The 14,340-nt window shown below is 53.7% G+C and overlaps 1 protein-coding gene across 2 annotated transcripts; it reads left to right on the forward strand.

The window, feature by feature from the left end:
• Nucleotides 1-16: 16 nt before the first annotated feature.
• On the forward strand, nucleotides 17-13,320 carry Prpf31 (pre-mRNA processing factor 31). 2 transcript variants are annotated; one of them, XM_047529197.1, is made up of 14 exons: nucleotides 17-156; nucleotides 869-1,053; nucleotides 1,168-1,228; nucleotides 3,389-3,472; nucleotides 4,100-4,197; nucleotides 4,826-4,932; nucleotides 5,185-5,354; nucleotides 6,060-6,217; nucleotides 8,627-8,716; nucleotides 10,152-10,279; nucleotides 10,373-10,445; nucleotides 11,185-11,313; nucleotides 11,392-11,490; nucleotides 12,919-13,320. In XM_047529197.1, exons 2-14 carry the CDS (start codon nucleotides 877-879, stop codon nucleotides 13,042-13,044), a joined length of 1,500 nt encoding a protein of 499 aa, XP_047385153.1. In that variant the 5' UTR covers nucleotides 17-156; nucleotides 869-876; the 3' UTR covers nucleotides 13,045-13,320. The 2 variants fall into 2 exon arrangements, with proteins under 2 accessions (XP_047385153.1, XP_047385154.1); XM_047529198.1 differs by lacking the exon at nucleotides 17-156 and adding an exon at nucleotides 237-255.
• Nucleotides 13,321-14,340: the final 1,020 nt, after the last annotated feature.

Consider the following 14,340-nt stretch of genomic DNA (forward strand, 5'->3'; position numbering starts at 1 on the left):
AAGTTGTTGTTCCTAGAGCTGCCGGAAAGTCGCGGGCGGTGGCCAATCAGAGCGCAGTGTTGCCTCGGTAACGGCGCGGCCTGAGACGTCATCAGTGAGCGCCGACCGCTCTCGCAAAGCTGCTGTCTTAGTTGTGCTCGAGCGAGGAGTGAAGAGGTGAGTGCGATGGAGAGGAGGGAAAGGCGGAGGCCGGCGCCTGGTGTGCGGGAGGAAGTGTGTGAGAAGGACGAGTCTTCCTGGGCCGGTCGCGCCAAGGTCTGATAACGCTTCTCCCAGGGCATGGCCCCTGGGGTGTAAGTGGCGCCCCTGACGGATGCCCGGGAGGCGGGGTTGAGCAAGGAACTGCTCATAAATGTGAAGCGCCTTAGGGCAGACACACAGGGCGTGCGGGCTGTGTATCACAAGGCTGCCCTGGGCTGGAATGGGGTGCATGGGTTAGAGGTGGAGTAGGAGAGCTCAAGGCCGAGGTGTTGGGCTGGTGAAGAGGCAGGCGAAGGGCCGCTTTAGGCAAAGAGGACTGATTGCGCGAAGTTCCAGAGGTGTGGGAAGAAGTTGGTAAGAAGGTGGCCGTGAAAGGGGTGTGCTGCACTTGAGGGCACAAAGCAAAGGAAAGCACCTGTCCTTATGGAGTCTGCATACTAGAGTATTGATAAAGAAGAACCAGGGCGGGACTGGGGTTGCGGCTCAGTGGTAGAGCACTTGCCTGGCATGTGTGAGGCACTGGGTTTGATTCTCAGCACTACATATAAATACATGAATAAAATAAAGGTCTATCAACATCTTAAAAAATTAAAAACCAAAAGGACCAGGGCCTGCCGTCTGGTAATAAGGTGGGACTCAATTGGGGTATGGTCTTGCTCTCCCATAGGCGTTGGAATGTCTCTGGCAGATGAACTGTTGGCTGATCTTGAGGAGGCAGCGGAAGAGGAGGAAGGGGGAAGCTATGGAGAGGAAGAGGAGGAGCCAGCCATTGAGGATGTACAGGAGGAGACCCAGCTGGATCTTTCTGGGGACTCAGTCAAAAGTATCGCCAAGCTATGGGACAGCAAGATGGTAAGAAGGCATGAGGGTGTGGATGTGCTATAAACAGAAGCTCCCAGGAGCAGGGGTGAGGGCCACAGCACTTCTTGAACAGTTCTGGGTTCTGACTCTACTCTACCCTGACAGTTTGCTGAGATCATGATGAAGATTGAGGAGTATATCAGCAAGCAGGCCAGAGCTTCAGAAGGTACTTCCTCCCCTTTGTCCCTTGTCTTGCTGGGCCCCCTGGCTCTTTTGATCTGTGTTGCTCTGAAAATTGAGTGTAGTTCTCTCAGCCTTTTCCAGAGCTATCTTTTCTTTCATCCCACCCCAGTCTATTTCTACCCTAAAAATATATTGCATTATAAAGTTGACACTTAAGTCTCTAATCTGTGTTGAACATTTACTAATTGTGATAGTACTTATCTCTAGTTTCCCTAAACTTGGTGATTGACATGACCAGTTATAGTTTTTGCCATTCTGTAAACCATATAGCCTATTATTTACTTAATGTTTTCTTTAAATTAACGGATGTTTCTGCTTACATTTAAGAATTAAGGGGTTGTAGCTTAGTGGTAAGAGTGCTTGCCTACCATGTGTGAGGCACTGGGTTCAATCCTCAGTACCACAAAAAAATAAATAAATAAAATAAAGGTAATGTGTCTGTCTACAACTAAAAAAAAAACTTTTTTTAAAGAATTAAGGGATTTGGTATTACAAATGAAACACTGGGAATCATTTGATAAATACAAAGTAACCATAAAAATAAATACAGTTGTTAAGGTATCACCTAAGTCCTTTTTTCACTTCCAGCTTTGGGAAACACTGGGTCATCTCTTAAGCACTCAGATCACATCTTAAGAGTACAGTCTTCTTTCCACTCCTCTACTGGGCAGATGGGCCACTCAAATGAAATTCCTTAGCAGCAGAATCCCTGGGAAACTGCTGGGTATAGGAGTGATGTAGTTAGAACAGAGCTTCAGGGAGACTCACTTCTTTCATTATTTAACACTTTCCTGAGCACTCAGTTGAATCAACCCAGATCTTTGCTTTCAGAATGCTCAGGGTCTAGTGGAGGAGTCAGGCCAGGTTCCAGGCAGTTATTAGTGGGTGGTGACATGCCCTGCACACTTCAGAGCCACAGCATGGATTGGCTGAACCTGTCTCAGGGGTCAAGAAAGAAGTAATGCCTGAATTGGAGTTTGGAGCATGAGTATATATATACCAAGCAAAGAAAGGGAGGAAGGGGTCCCAGGGGAAGAGAACAGCATGCCCAGAGCCCCAGACATCATCAGGAAGGTGTCAGCTTCTTGACCCAGAGAGCCATGGGTAGCTTCAAAAACTGACAACATCCTAATGTCAGGCCAACCTGAGGGACTGAGTCAGAGCTGCTTGGACCTGGTATCTGGTGGAGGAGGTGGACACAAAACACCTCAAACCAGGTGATGATCCTTGTGTAGCAGAGGTAGCAAGAATCGTGAAGTGCAGAGACGTCTGCTTCCCTTGGGTCACCGTCTGAGTCTTAAGGGCTTAAAGAGGCATTTGGGTTAGAGACATTATGACTGTAGCCACCCTGCCTGCAGTCAGGTCTCAGTCTGCCGTCTGTTGACTCTGACATCAGGCAGCTCCCTCCATCTCCTTTGCAATTCTGATCTAATGTCCACCTTCCTGGGTGATTGTGGGTGAAGTAAATCAGCACCAGTATGCCTGACAGGTCCCTGCCAAGTCCTGTACGTGGCACTGCTGTGACTGCCACTTGTGACAGTGTCATTGCCAGTGCCACTGCTGATATCACTAATGCAGAACGAGGAGCTTCTGGAAACAGACGTGAGGAAGGGACATTGAAGGGGAGGGAAGAGCACGCGAAAGCCAGGGGAGCGAAGCCACCTCAGCGTCAGGACTGTAGCCTGGCCTCTGTAGCTGGTGTGTGAAGAGATGAAGGCATGCTGAGAGGGTGGGGTGGAGGACGGAGAGGCCAGACTGCAGAGCAGGAGTCAGCAAGTACTAGCTGAGTGGCCACAGTGTCCTGGGCACCAAGGGTGCCACCTGTGCTGGTCCTTGTCAGGCCTCTGAGGCCTTGACTATCAGTCTGGGGATCTTGAGTGTGAGCCTAAGGGTAATAGAGAGCCACAGGAGGTTCTGGGGCACAGTGGGGTCAGGTCTAGATTGGCCCATGGGACAGACTGGAGGGAGAGATTGGAGGCAGGCCATGAGTGCAGGGGGTATTTGCAAACAAACCCATCGCTAGTGGACGTTCAGCCTCTCCTTCCTGCTTCTTTCTGCCTTCATACCTGGTTTCCCTTAGCTGTGACCTAGGAGGGGGTGGAGTTTAGACACACCCCGTCCAGGCCGCTTCTCGTCTTCACAGTGATGGGACCAGTGGAGGCCGCCCCTGAGTACCGTGTCATTGTGGATGCCAACAACCTGACCGTGGAGATTGAGAATGAGCTGAGTGAGTGCCAGGAAGGGTGGCGAGGACAGCTGGCCTGGTGCTCCTTTCCCCTCACCTCCCTACCCCCATCCTCAGAGAAGGGACAAGCAGGAACCTGGTCCACTTCCTTCACGGGTCATTCCCAGGGGCCTTCCCCTAAGTCCTTGTGTTAGCTCAGATTCAGGTTCAGCTGCTATAATAGAGTGGCTGTCATGCGATATATGCTCTGAGTGAGCAGATCAGGCCTAGTGTCACCCTGGATTCTCTGCAGGACCCAGGCTCTTCCTGTCTTGTTGATCTGTTACCTACTTCATGCTGCAGGGTGATGCCCTACTTCCAGCCATCACCTCCACTCCCCACCAGCAGGTGGGGAAGGGAAGAGGGGGGCCTGGTTCTTTCTTCCTTAAGGACATGACCTGGATATTGTACATGTTGCTTTGGCTCACACTTTGTGGACCAGAACTAACTCATGTGGGCACACCTACCATTAAGAGTAGCTGGGAAATATAGCCTTTATGCTGGGTGTCCATGTGCCAAACTGTCATTCAGGGGTTTGGTTACTAAAGGAAGAGGGGGCAGTGGATGTTAGGGACAACCAGTAGAGCCTGCCTCCCCCTCACTGGACATCTGCCCTTCTGTTCACCTTAGACATCATCCATAAGTTCATCCGCGATAAGTACTCAAAGAGATTCCCTGAACTGGAGTCCTTGGTCCCCAATGCACTGGACTACATCCGCACCGTCAAGGTGAGTGGGAATGAGTAGGACTCTGGAGGAACTGGAACCGGTAGTACAAAAGGGGACAGGGCCTACTCTCAGGCCTTTGGTCCCAAAAACCTCGTGGTCTGGACCTGCTGGAGAGGTGTGATTAGAGGCTTCACCGCCCCCATCTGCTCAGCAGGGAGGGACAGAACCTGGAAGGGACATTCTGTGGCCCCTCTTCCCCCATGCTGCTCGCTTCCCTTGTTCTCCCAAAGGGATCCCCACTGGCCTGACCCTTGCTGCCCCAACTATGGCCAGAGTGGCATTTGAATTGAGGTCTGAAGGCTGAAGGAAAAGACCAGAATGGTGGCCGAGGAAATCTGTGCTCGTGGTCAGATGGACCAGTGGACTTTTTCAGGGCACTTCTCCCCGGGTGACCACTCTGCTCAGGCCCATTTGTGGATCAGCCAAACAGAGCGACTAATGCTAAATGCTCTGAGCAAAGCTAATGCTCTGAATGAAGCTCTGGGGACTGGTAAGAGGGAAGAGAGGCTCCCCGTGTGCAGACTGCAACTTGCCAGTGTCTCCCAGTGTACTCTAGCAGAGGCTCCACTGGGAGCTGAGCAAGAGCCAGCCCTTCCTGAGTCCCCGGGACCCTGCTTCCTCCCCTCAGGAGCTGGGCAACAGCCTGGACAAGTGCAAGAACAATGAGAACCTGCAGCAGATCCTGACCAATGCCACCATCATGGTTGTCAGTGTCACCGCCTCCACCACCCAGGGGTATGTATGCCAAGTGGGGGCTGCGCTGCCCACCTCCCCAGGCCCGGCTCACAGCAAAGGCTAGAAAGGCAGGACAGGGGCCTGCCAGGGTGGTGCTGGCTGAGAATGGTGATTTCCTTGTGCCTAAGCTTCTGGACTGATAGGACTTGATTGCCCCAAAGCTACACACAGGTGTGCCCACACACAGCTCAGGGGCCTGGGGACATCAGGCAGCTGGGGTACTTAGCAGGGCTGGGGACATCTGCCTTGCAGGCAGCAGCTGTCAGAGGAGGAGCTGGAGCGGCTGGAGGAGGCCTGCGACATGGCGCTGGAGCTGAACGCCTCCAAGCACCGCATCTATGAGTACGTGGAGTCCCGCATGTCCTTTATCGCACCCAACCTATCCATCATCATTGGAGCGTCCACAGCCGCCAAGATCATGGGTGAGGCCCTGGGCCATGTCCCACAGATGGGTCAGCTGATGGGTTGTGTAACCCAGGACAAAGGGGGGCTCTTGTCCCTGGGGGCTCCAGTCCCTCAGAATGTGACTATATTTGGACATAAGTTCTTGTTTTAAGGATTCATTTGTTTGATGAGATAATTTGCCTGATCCTTAAAAACATCCTGTGGCTGGTGCAAGGGTGCACACCTATAATCCCAGCAACCTGGGAGAAGGATCAAAAGTTCAAGGTCAGCCTCAGCAACTCAGCAAAGCCCTATGCAAGGAGCAAGACATTGTCTCAAAATGGAAAGGGCTAGGGTGCAGCTCAGCGGCAGGGCCCTTGCCAAGGGGATCCCCATACTGCATAACAGCACAACCCTGCTGGACCTGCAGCACCCTCCTCCCCATACCTTGCAGTCTGTGCAAACCGAGATGAACTAGACCATGTGCTGCAGTCAAGGAGCTCCTGGTTTTGTGTCACCTGTTCCTAAGCAGTCGCCATCTTCAGAGTGGGGTAGTGCAGCTTCACGTGAACTTTGGGTCAGCTTCTTCTTGGATTTCCTCTGAGCCTCCTCCAAATCTCTCCCCAGTGAGATGAGAGACATCAGCCCTTCCTGGCAGGGCCACTGTGGGGATCCAGGCAGATCCTCATGTAAAGGCACATGGCACACAGTCCCAGATGCATGCTCCATGTTTCCCACTGCAGGTGTGGCTGGCGGCTTGACCAACCTCTCCAAGATGCCCGCCTGCAACATCATGCTGCTTGGGGCCCAGCGCAAGACGCTGTCCGGCTTCTCATCTACCTCAGTGCTGCCCCACACCGGCTACATCTACCACAGCGACATTGTGCAGTCCCTGCCCCCGGTGAGCCCTCCATGTTGTCACTCCTTAGCCCCAGTTCCTCTTCTGGCACAGCTGACAGTAGCCGTCAGGAGCCTGGAGAAAGGGTAACACAGGCATAGGAACCAGGACGTGGGTTCTGCAGCACCTCTGAGCAATCAGGTGAGCTCAGTGAGGCTGCTCACCGTGCTTTGGGCTTGTCCTCTGGAAAACGCAGAGATTGGTGTCTGCCTCATGAGGCTGCAGTGAGGACCCATTATGTACAAAACACCTACAGAGCAGGCCTGGACAAACAGTGTGAGATTAACTTGTGAGTTAGGGGTCTCCAAGATCCCTCAGGTTTGATGGTTCACTAGAAGGACTTGCAGGACTGCCTGAGAGATGCTGTCAAGGTTTTTTGTTTTTTTGTTTTTGTTTTTTTTTTTTTTGGGTGCTGGGGATCGAACCCAGGGCCTTGTGCTTACAAGGTAAGCACTCTACCGTCTGAGCTATCTCCCCAGCCCCACTGTCAAGGTTTATTACAGGGCAGGGTGCAGATTCACATCAGCCAAACAGAGTGTAGGGCTGGTGCAGGAGAGAGTAGCACATCAGGGCTCCCAGTCCTCATCCCTTGGAGTCAGGACACCGTTGCTCTCCCTTGCATCAGCATGACAGTGGCACAAAGTATCACCAACAGAAAGCTCCTGCAGGCCTCAGTGTTGGCCTTCTTGGGGCTCAACTGCATGGACATGACCTAGTTGCCTGTGGGACTGATCTCAGTCTGCAAACCAAAGCTCCCAGCCTAAGTCACAGGGGTGGTCTTTCCTGCGGGGCCAGCTGTGTAGGTACGTTGGACTACCTCATAACCTGCCAGCCAGCCCAAGGGCCCCAGGCCAGCCATGGTCACCTCCCAGGAGCCCAGGTTAGAGATTAAATTCTTTAATACATATTGCTGCCACTGGCTTTGTTGTTTTATCATTATCGATTGAGTCTGTGGCCTTGTGTTTCATGCACTGTCTTCATGTTTCTTACAACAGGAGCCACCTTCCTTTAGAGGCACAGAGGCATGACTCTCAGGGACACACAGATGAGTCTTTATATTTTATCACCACATACTTTGCTTCTGTAACTAACCCCCCCAATTTGTGATACCATTAAGTTGCCTTCTTAAACAGGTCTGTGCTCTTCAAGAGTAGGTTAAGAAAGGACTGGTGGTCATGTGACATAGCGTAGTGACAGCGATGGCTGGAATGGTGGTGTCAGCAGTTGGGGCAGTGATGGCTGGAGTTTCCGAAACACTCAGCGATTTCATGGATCCTCACCACCCTGGGAAGATGACACTTCACTCTACTCTAGTGTCGCCATATGCTCTTGCCACCCATTTTACAGAGGAGGAAACCGAGGCACAGAAATTTGATGGCTTGTCCAAGAGCAGTTAGTAGAGCTCATCTGAATCTAGGCCGTTGGCCCCGAGCTGGGGTCCACCCTCTGTTGCCTGGTCCCGGCCCCTCCTCTTGGGTGAGAGCCATGACTGAGTCATGAGCACAAGAGACAGAACTGGCTCTGGGATGGGCAGGCCTGGGCCCAGTCCTGGTCTGTTATGCTGTGCCTTGTGTCCTGTCTAGCTGCCCTTCCACCTGTGGGATGGGAGAACAGTGCTGGTGGCCAGTGCTGAATGGGCATCTGCTGAATGGTGGGTTTTCTCCTGTGGTCATTGTGGTGACCTTCCAGGTCAGGCACCACTACTGGAACACCCAAGGAAGCCAGCAGCATGCCCTGAGTTGCATGCTCACGGGGGAGAGGGTGTTGGAGCCCAGTACTCATGGGCCAGGGTCCTCTGGCACCACCTACCCTACTCCAAGGTATGAGAGTCATCCAGCCCTGGGCAGCCTGGTGCACAACAGGCCACCCCATTCATGTCACCAAGGGTCCCTCCTCCCCTCCCCTCTCTAGCCAAGATCAGCCCAGGCATAGCTGTGGACAGTGGGGTGGCCATGGCTTCATGGCTGAGAGCTGGGGGCACTACAACTCAGCTACTTGGATTGGAACCTGCTTCCCTGACCACGCTACTAGGAGCCTCCCTCCACATCTGGAAAGTAGGGGTGACAGTCACACTCACCTGAGTTTGCATTTTGATGATATGGTCTCTGGGGCATATGTAGCACAGCCACATCTGAACTGTAGTCCTAGTGGTGTCCTCGTCACAGTGGCTCGCTGTCCACAGGCTCTGGGCAAGTGGCTCTGCTCCCAACCTCGTCCTCCACCTTGTTGTGAACTGGGGATAAGAGTGCACCCCGGGAGTGTCTGGAGCCCATGCATCCAGGGTGTGGACTCCCCTTCCTGGTCCTGGAGTGGACAGCCAGCCCTTGGAAGTTGCTGAGAAGTTACTGTGGTCATTATCTCTGGCTTGCTGGCTCATGCAGAGCCTCACTACCCTCCTTTCCTTCCCTCCAGGATCTCCGGCGGAAAGCAGCCCGTCTGGTGGCCGCCAAGTGCACACTGGCAGCCCGTGTGGACAGTTTCCATGAGAGCACCGAGGGGAAGGTGAGGGCAGCTGGGTCTGTCCAGGGGGTGAACTATCACCAGAGGCCCACAGCAAACGCGTGCCATCCTGACATCACAGATGGTGTCTGTAATCCCCGCGGAGGCCACCTCTATTCTAAGTCCCTGGGACTGTTGTGACAAGTCAACGCAAGTTTAGGGGCTTGAAACACAAGTTTATTATCTCATAGTTCTGGAGGTCAGAATTCTAAAATGGGTCTCAGAGCTGATGTCCAGGCAGCCGGCCAGCTTCCAGAGGTGGCCTCCTTCCCAGGCCAAAGCCAGCCGTGCAGCACCCTGGTCTCTCTGACTCTGTTTTTAGACCCTGTGATGACACGGAGCCCACACTGATAATGGGAGACCATCCCCACCTTACAGTCATTGCCCAGTCACTTCCACAGCAACAGTAATGGGTTCTGATGATTAGGACCTGGACATCCTTGGGTGTGTTGAGGGGACCTTCTTTTGCAGTATCCTGTCTACAAGCAGGGGCTGTGGGACATCATTCAAGCAGTTATTCAGTGACTTCTGATTTCCTTAATGCATTCAGTCAGGAAAGGAGCTCTGTCTCCACCTTGTGTATCTTTGTTTTCCGAGCAGCCCACCTGGTGGTGTCAAGTGTTCAGCTCTGTGTCTTCTGTCTCTCAGCTGGGGATTCAGCAAGGATTGCACAGACACACCATGGCATTTACATCCTGGCTGGGATAGGGGTGACTGGGTGGTCGAGTGTGTGCAGGGTCCCTCAGCGCTAAGTGAGTAAATGCCAGGAACAGTCAAGGGACCAGGGGGGAGGGAATTGAGAATCCCATGTAGCTAGGATGTCAGGGAGGGTGTCTCTGAAGGGGACAGAAGTTAGGGGGTGATCGGTTTGGATACTTGGGGGAAGGGCCTTCCAGGCAGAGGAAATGATCAATGTAGAGGCCCCGGGGCCGGAGCACTGTGAGCCCCAGGCGAGAGGGACCTGCCGACATGGGTAGATCGCTCACAGCCATAAGCACTCTGGCTGTGGTAGAGACATCTGAGAGGGGCCAGCTGGTGTTCATTCTGAAGGAAGAGCCTAGAGTGATAATTGCAGTGTGGGGAGAGGCTGTGGAGGTGACCTGCCATCTACTGACCTGGGATAAGGGGGCGGGAGGCTAGAGAGGGGAGGAGGCAGGGATTCTGCCTGGCTGTGTTGCAGTTGAAGGGCTCATGTGGAGGCCATTGTCCACAGAGTGCTTACCTCAGGTGAGGGCTGAGCCCCAAGGTAGAGTTCAAGGGTCACAAAGTCCTAGATGGGATTTGAAACCCTGAGAGCCCACGGGATCCTCCAGGACCCAAGGAGGAAGAGACTCCTGGAAAGACTGCTCAGGTGGATAGAGATGGTGGGTGGATGGACAAGGAAGGCTTGGTGGGCAGCCCAGTTGAGCAGCCACCGCCTCTCCCCACCCCTTCCCAGGTGGGCTATGAGCTGAAGGACGAGATTGAGCGCAAGTTTGACAAGTGGCAGGAGCCGCCGCCCGTGAAGCAGGTGAAGCCCTTGCCCGCACCCCTGGACGGACAGCGGAAGAAGCGAGGTGGCCGCAGGTGAACAGCCCTGGGTCCAGTGCTGGTGGAAAAGGAAGAGGCTGGCGTGCTCTTAGCTGACTCCTGTGCCCCTTTCCCCCCAACCTGTCACAGGTACCGCAAGATGAAGGAGCGGCTGGGGCTGACAGAGATCCGGAAGCAGGCCAACCGCATGAGTTTTGGGGAGGTCAGATCCCTGCCTGGCAGCTAAGGAACCCTGGTGTCCTCCCACCAAGGTTCAGGCATCGAGCAGCCCTGTGCCTCCTGCTGCCTTCCCTTCTTCCCGCCCTCCTGCCCTGCTCACATTGAGGCTGCTCAGCCTCTGCGCTCCTCTTGTCCCAGCCTGTCTCCTTTCCCTGCACCCAGCCAAGAGCCATCTTTGTAACAGCTGGCTGCCCTTGCCTGGCTCCCCAGCTCCCTGCCAGTCTCTTCTACCCAGGCTCCTTAGCTGAGCCCTACATGCCTCTCAGGCTCCTCCCTCCCCCCTTGAGGGCTCAACTGACTTTGTGAGGGACCCAGCTACTCATGAGCCCCCTGGCTGCACCCCTTCCTATATCTGAGTATCCTTTAGCGGGTCCCTTAAGAACTAGCTCAGGTGCCACCTTGGCAGTGAACCCCACCTCACTTCTTGATACCTCTAACATGCTCCTAAGGGAGCGGTGGCTCTCGCAAACTCAGGGAGCAGCACCAGGACCCAATTCCTTGAGGGTCCCAGCATCACCTGAGCACTGTCAGGCTGGGGTCTTGAGGGGTCCCCTGCATCACCCAGGAGCCTTTCGGCTGGGGCTTCAGAAGGCACTTAGGCTAAATGGGTGCCTTTGAGGCCAGCTGACGGGAGACTGCCTGGGCTCAGTGAGTTGGAAGGTGCCAGGGGGCTGGCTGAGTGCAGTCTCACTGTCTGACTGCCACATCCTTTCCCTCACCAGATCGAGGAGGATGCCTACCAGGAAGACCTAGGCTTTAGCCTGGGCCACCTGGGTAAGTCAGGTAGTGGCCGTGTGCGGCAGACACAGGTAAATGAGGCCACCAAAGCCAGGATTTCCAAGACACTACAGGTATGTGACATCTGAGTGGGGCCAGGGGCTAAGGGGGCCAGGGGCCAGGTGACCCAGCTCACAGCCTTCTTCCCACAGCGAACCCTGCAGAAGCAAAGCGTTGTGTATGGTGGGAAGTCCACAATCCGCGACCGCTCCTCTGGGACTGCCTCCAGCGTGGCCTTCACCCCTCTCCAGGTACACCCACCCTCACTGGGGTCAGATGCTCCAGCCCCTGGTCAGCTCTGCTCCCTGGCCCTCTGAGTGATCCTGGCAAAGCTCCCCTCCTCTGCCTCTAAAATGGGCACGTGGTAGGACTGTGGTAGAGGTTGTGTTGACAAGGTGCATGGAGGGCTCGGGCAGCCCTGGTACATAGTAAGTGCCCAGGGTTAGCTGTGACAGGAGGTGGCACATGGCTGTGGCCAGCACAAACCAGCTTTAGAGTTGGGCCTGGAACTGTGTTCAGCTATCACACTTACTGTCCAAGTAGGTTACACCCCTCAGCCTCCAGGTCCTTGCCTTGGAAATGGCTGGGGCAATTGGAGTACCTCATGGCCCTGCTCAAGAAAGATGGCAGTCAGGTGAACTTGGACATCATGCCTGAGTTCAGGTCCCTGCCCAGCTGTGATGCGCGAGTGTGGAGCTGGGTGTCTCTCTTCCTTGCTGACTCGCTACAAAGTAGGGTGAACTTATCCGATAGTGTCAGGAGGAACTGATGAGTTCACTCTCTTGCCAGCAAGTGTCTTGTCAAGTGGCCACAAAGCTTTCAGCACTGTTCTAGACTCTGGGGATAAAGCAGTGGATTAAAGAGACAAGTCTTTCCCTCATGGAGCTTATGGGGCAGCAGTGGGGTGGACAAATGAGCAAAGCACCCAGTGTGCAAGAGGATGGTAAGTGCCAGGGAGAGACACAGCAGCAAAGAGGCTGGGAAGGTTCTGGGTTAGGGCATCCAGGGAAGCCTCAGCAGAATAGAACATTTACTGCATTGGGCTGGGCATGGTGGTGCACACCAGTAATCTCAGCAACTTGGGAGGCTGAGGCAGGACTGCAAGATTGAGGCCAACCTCAGCAATTTAGGCCTTAAGCAACATAGCAGGATCCTGTCTCAAAATAAAAAATAAGGGCTGGGATGTGACTCAGTGGTTAAGTGCCCCTGGGTTCAGTCCCCATTACCAAAAGAAAAAAATTTAAAAACAACAAAAAAGAACTACTGTGTTGGAAGAATTCAGAACAGTACTACTGTTATCCTTGTTGGTTGGTTTTGGCAGTGTTGTGCTGGGACTTTTGGCCAGCCACTTCCTCTGGGACTCATTTCCTCACCAGAAACCAGGCAGGAATGACTTTCCTCAAACACTGGTGACTTAGCATCATCTTGGGAACTTGTTAAAAAGCCTGATGCCTAGGGTCCTCTCCCCTTAGCCCCAAATCTGCTGGATCAGGATCTTCTGAGTTGAAGGAGACCCCAGGAACTGGTGAGCAGTTCTGGTGTCCACTGAAGCCTGAGGGCTATTGGGAAAGGTGAGGAGCTCTGATGTGGCAAGGCTCCCTTCCTGAGGTGAAGAGGACCGTGGTTGGAGGCCTGGGCCTCTCCCCACCCCACATCTCATTCTCTCACTCCCCACCCAGGGTCTGGAGATCGTGAACCCACAAGCAGCTGAGAAGAAGGTGGCCGAGGCCAACCAGAAGTATTTCTCTAGCATGGCCGAGTTCCTCAAGGTCAAGGGTGAGAAGAGCGGCATCATGTCCACCTGAGAAATGGCCACCCACTGAAGACACATGAACATCCAGCCCTCTGAAAGGATCCGGCTCAGAGCCAGAAAGTTCTGGGGCAGAAACCCTGTTCTGCCTTGCTATTGGTTCAGGACCAGGGTGTCCACGGAGTCGATGGAAGAGGCTCTGTCCACTGCCCCAGGACTGAGACCACCACCTCATCAGGCAGAGCTGGTCTTCATCACACTCATTTTTTTAACTGAGAAGACAACAGATCCTTTTTTAGGGAAGCGTATAATTAAAAGCACAGTACCAGGATCTGTCTTTGGGGAGTGATCATTTGTTCAGAGCCACCGGGTTTTAAGGAAAGAGTTGGGGCTTCCAAACCGGGTGGTGTCTGAGCCACCCCCGCCCTCCCTCATCCTGGGCTCCTGGGAAAAGCCCTGCCCATCTCGGAAGCCCTGGAGACATCAGTCATCTTGATGCCCCAGCAGTGTGGCTAAAAGAGGTGCCGGCATGCAACAGGGGCAGACTGGATCATTCTGGTCACTTGGGCCAGTGGCTTCACCTTCCCAGGCATCCACACCACCCCATGAGGTACCTGGGAGGACCAGAAAGAATGCACAGCACCCCGTCTGGACTCAGAAGTGCCCAATAGCTGGGTTCTGTTATTTTTAACCCATGTTTGTGGTAGGTAGCGGGTGTGAGCCCTGATGAGGGTGAGGGAAGCAGACTCCCTGAACTGGTAGGAACTAAGGGACTAAAAGCTCCTGCCAGGTTAGCAAATGGAGCACACACACCCTCACTCACTCACACTGGCCACCCAGTCTGGGAACTGGGGCTCAGTGAAGTGCCTTCACTTAGGCCGAGAGGAGAGGCATCCTGGTGAGCAGCAGTGTGGCAGGGAAAGGACTTTAGTCCACTTCTCTGTTCAGAGTCTCCTTTCCCTCCTTGCCTGCCAGTGGTGAATGGGATGGAGGCATAGAGGTGTGAGTCTCAAAATTCAATGTGCTTCAGAGTTACCCGGAGGGCTTGTTAAAACATGTTTACTGGGCCCAGAGTTTGGTTCAGTTTCACTAGGGTGGGGCTCAAAATGTGTATTTCAAACAAGTTCCCAGGTGATATTTATGCTGCTAATCCAAGGAATACATTTTGGGAATCAATGCTGTAGAAAAGCCTTTCTGTGACTGGCTCAGGTTAGCTGTACATTGGAATCATTTCTGGAAAAGTTACACCCCCAGAAAGCAATTTGGTTGGTCTAGTGTGAGCCTGGGTATCTGGAGTTTTTAAAGCTCCCCAGGTGATTCTAATGTGCAGCCAAGCCTGAGCGTCATCACT

Source organism: Sciurus carolinensis, chromosome 16, assembly GCF_902686445.1.
Source record: "Sciurus carolinensis chromosome 16, mSciCar1.2, whole genome shotgun sequence".
Classification (NCBI taxonomy): domain Eukaryota; kingdom Metazoa; phylum Chordata; class Mammalia; order Rodentia; family Sciuridae; genus Sciurus; species Sciurus carolinensis.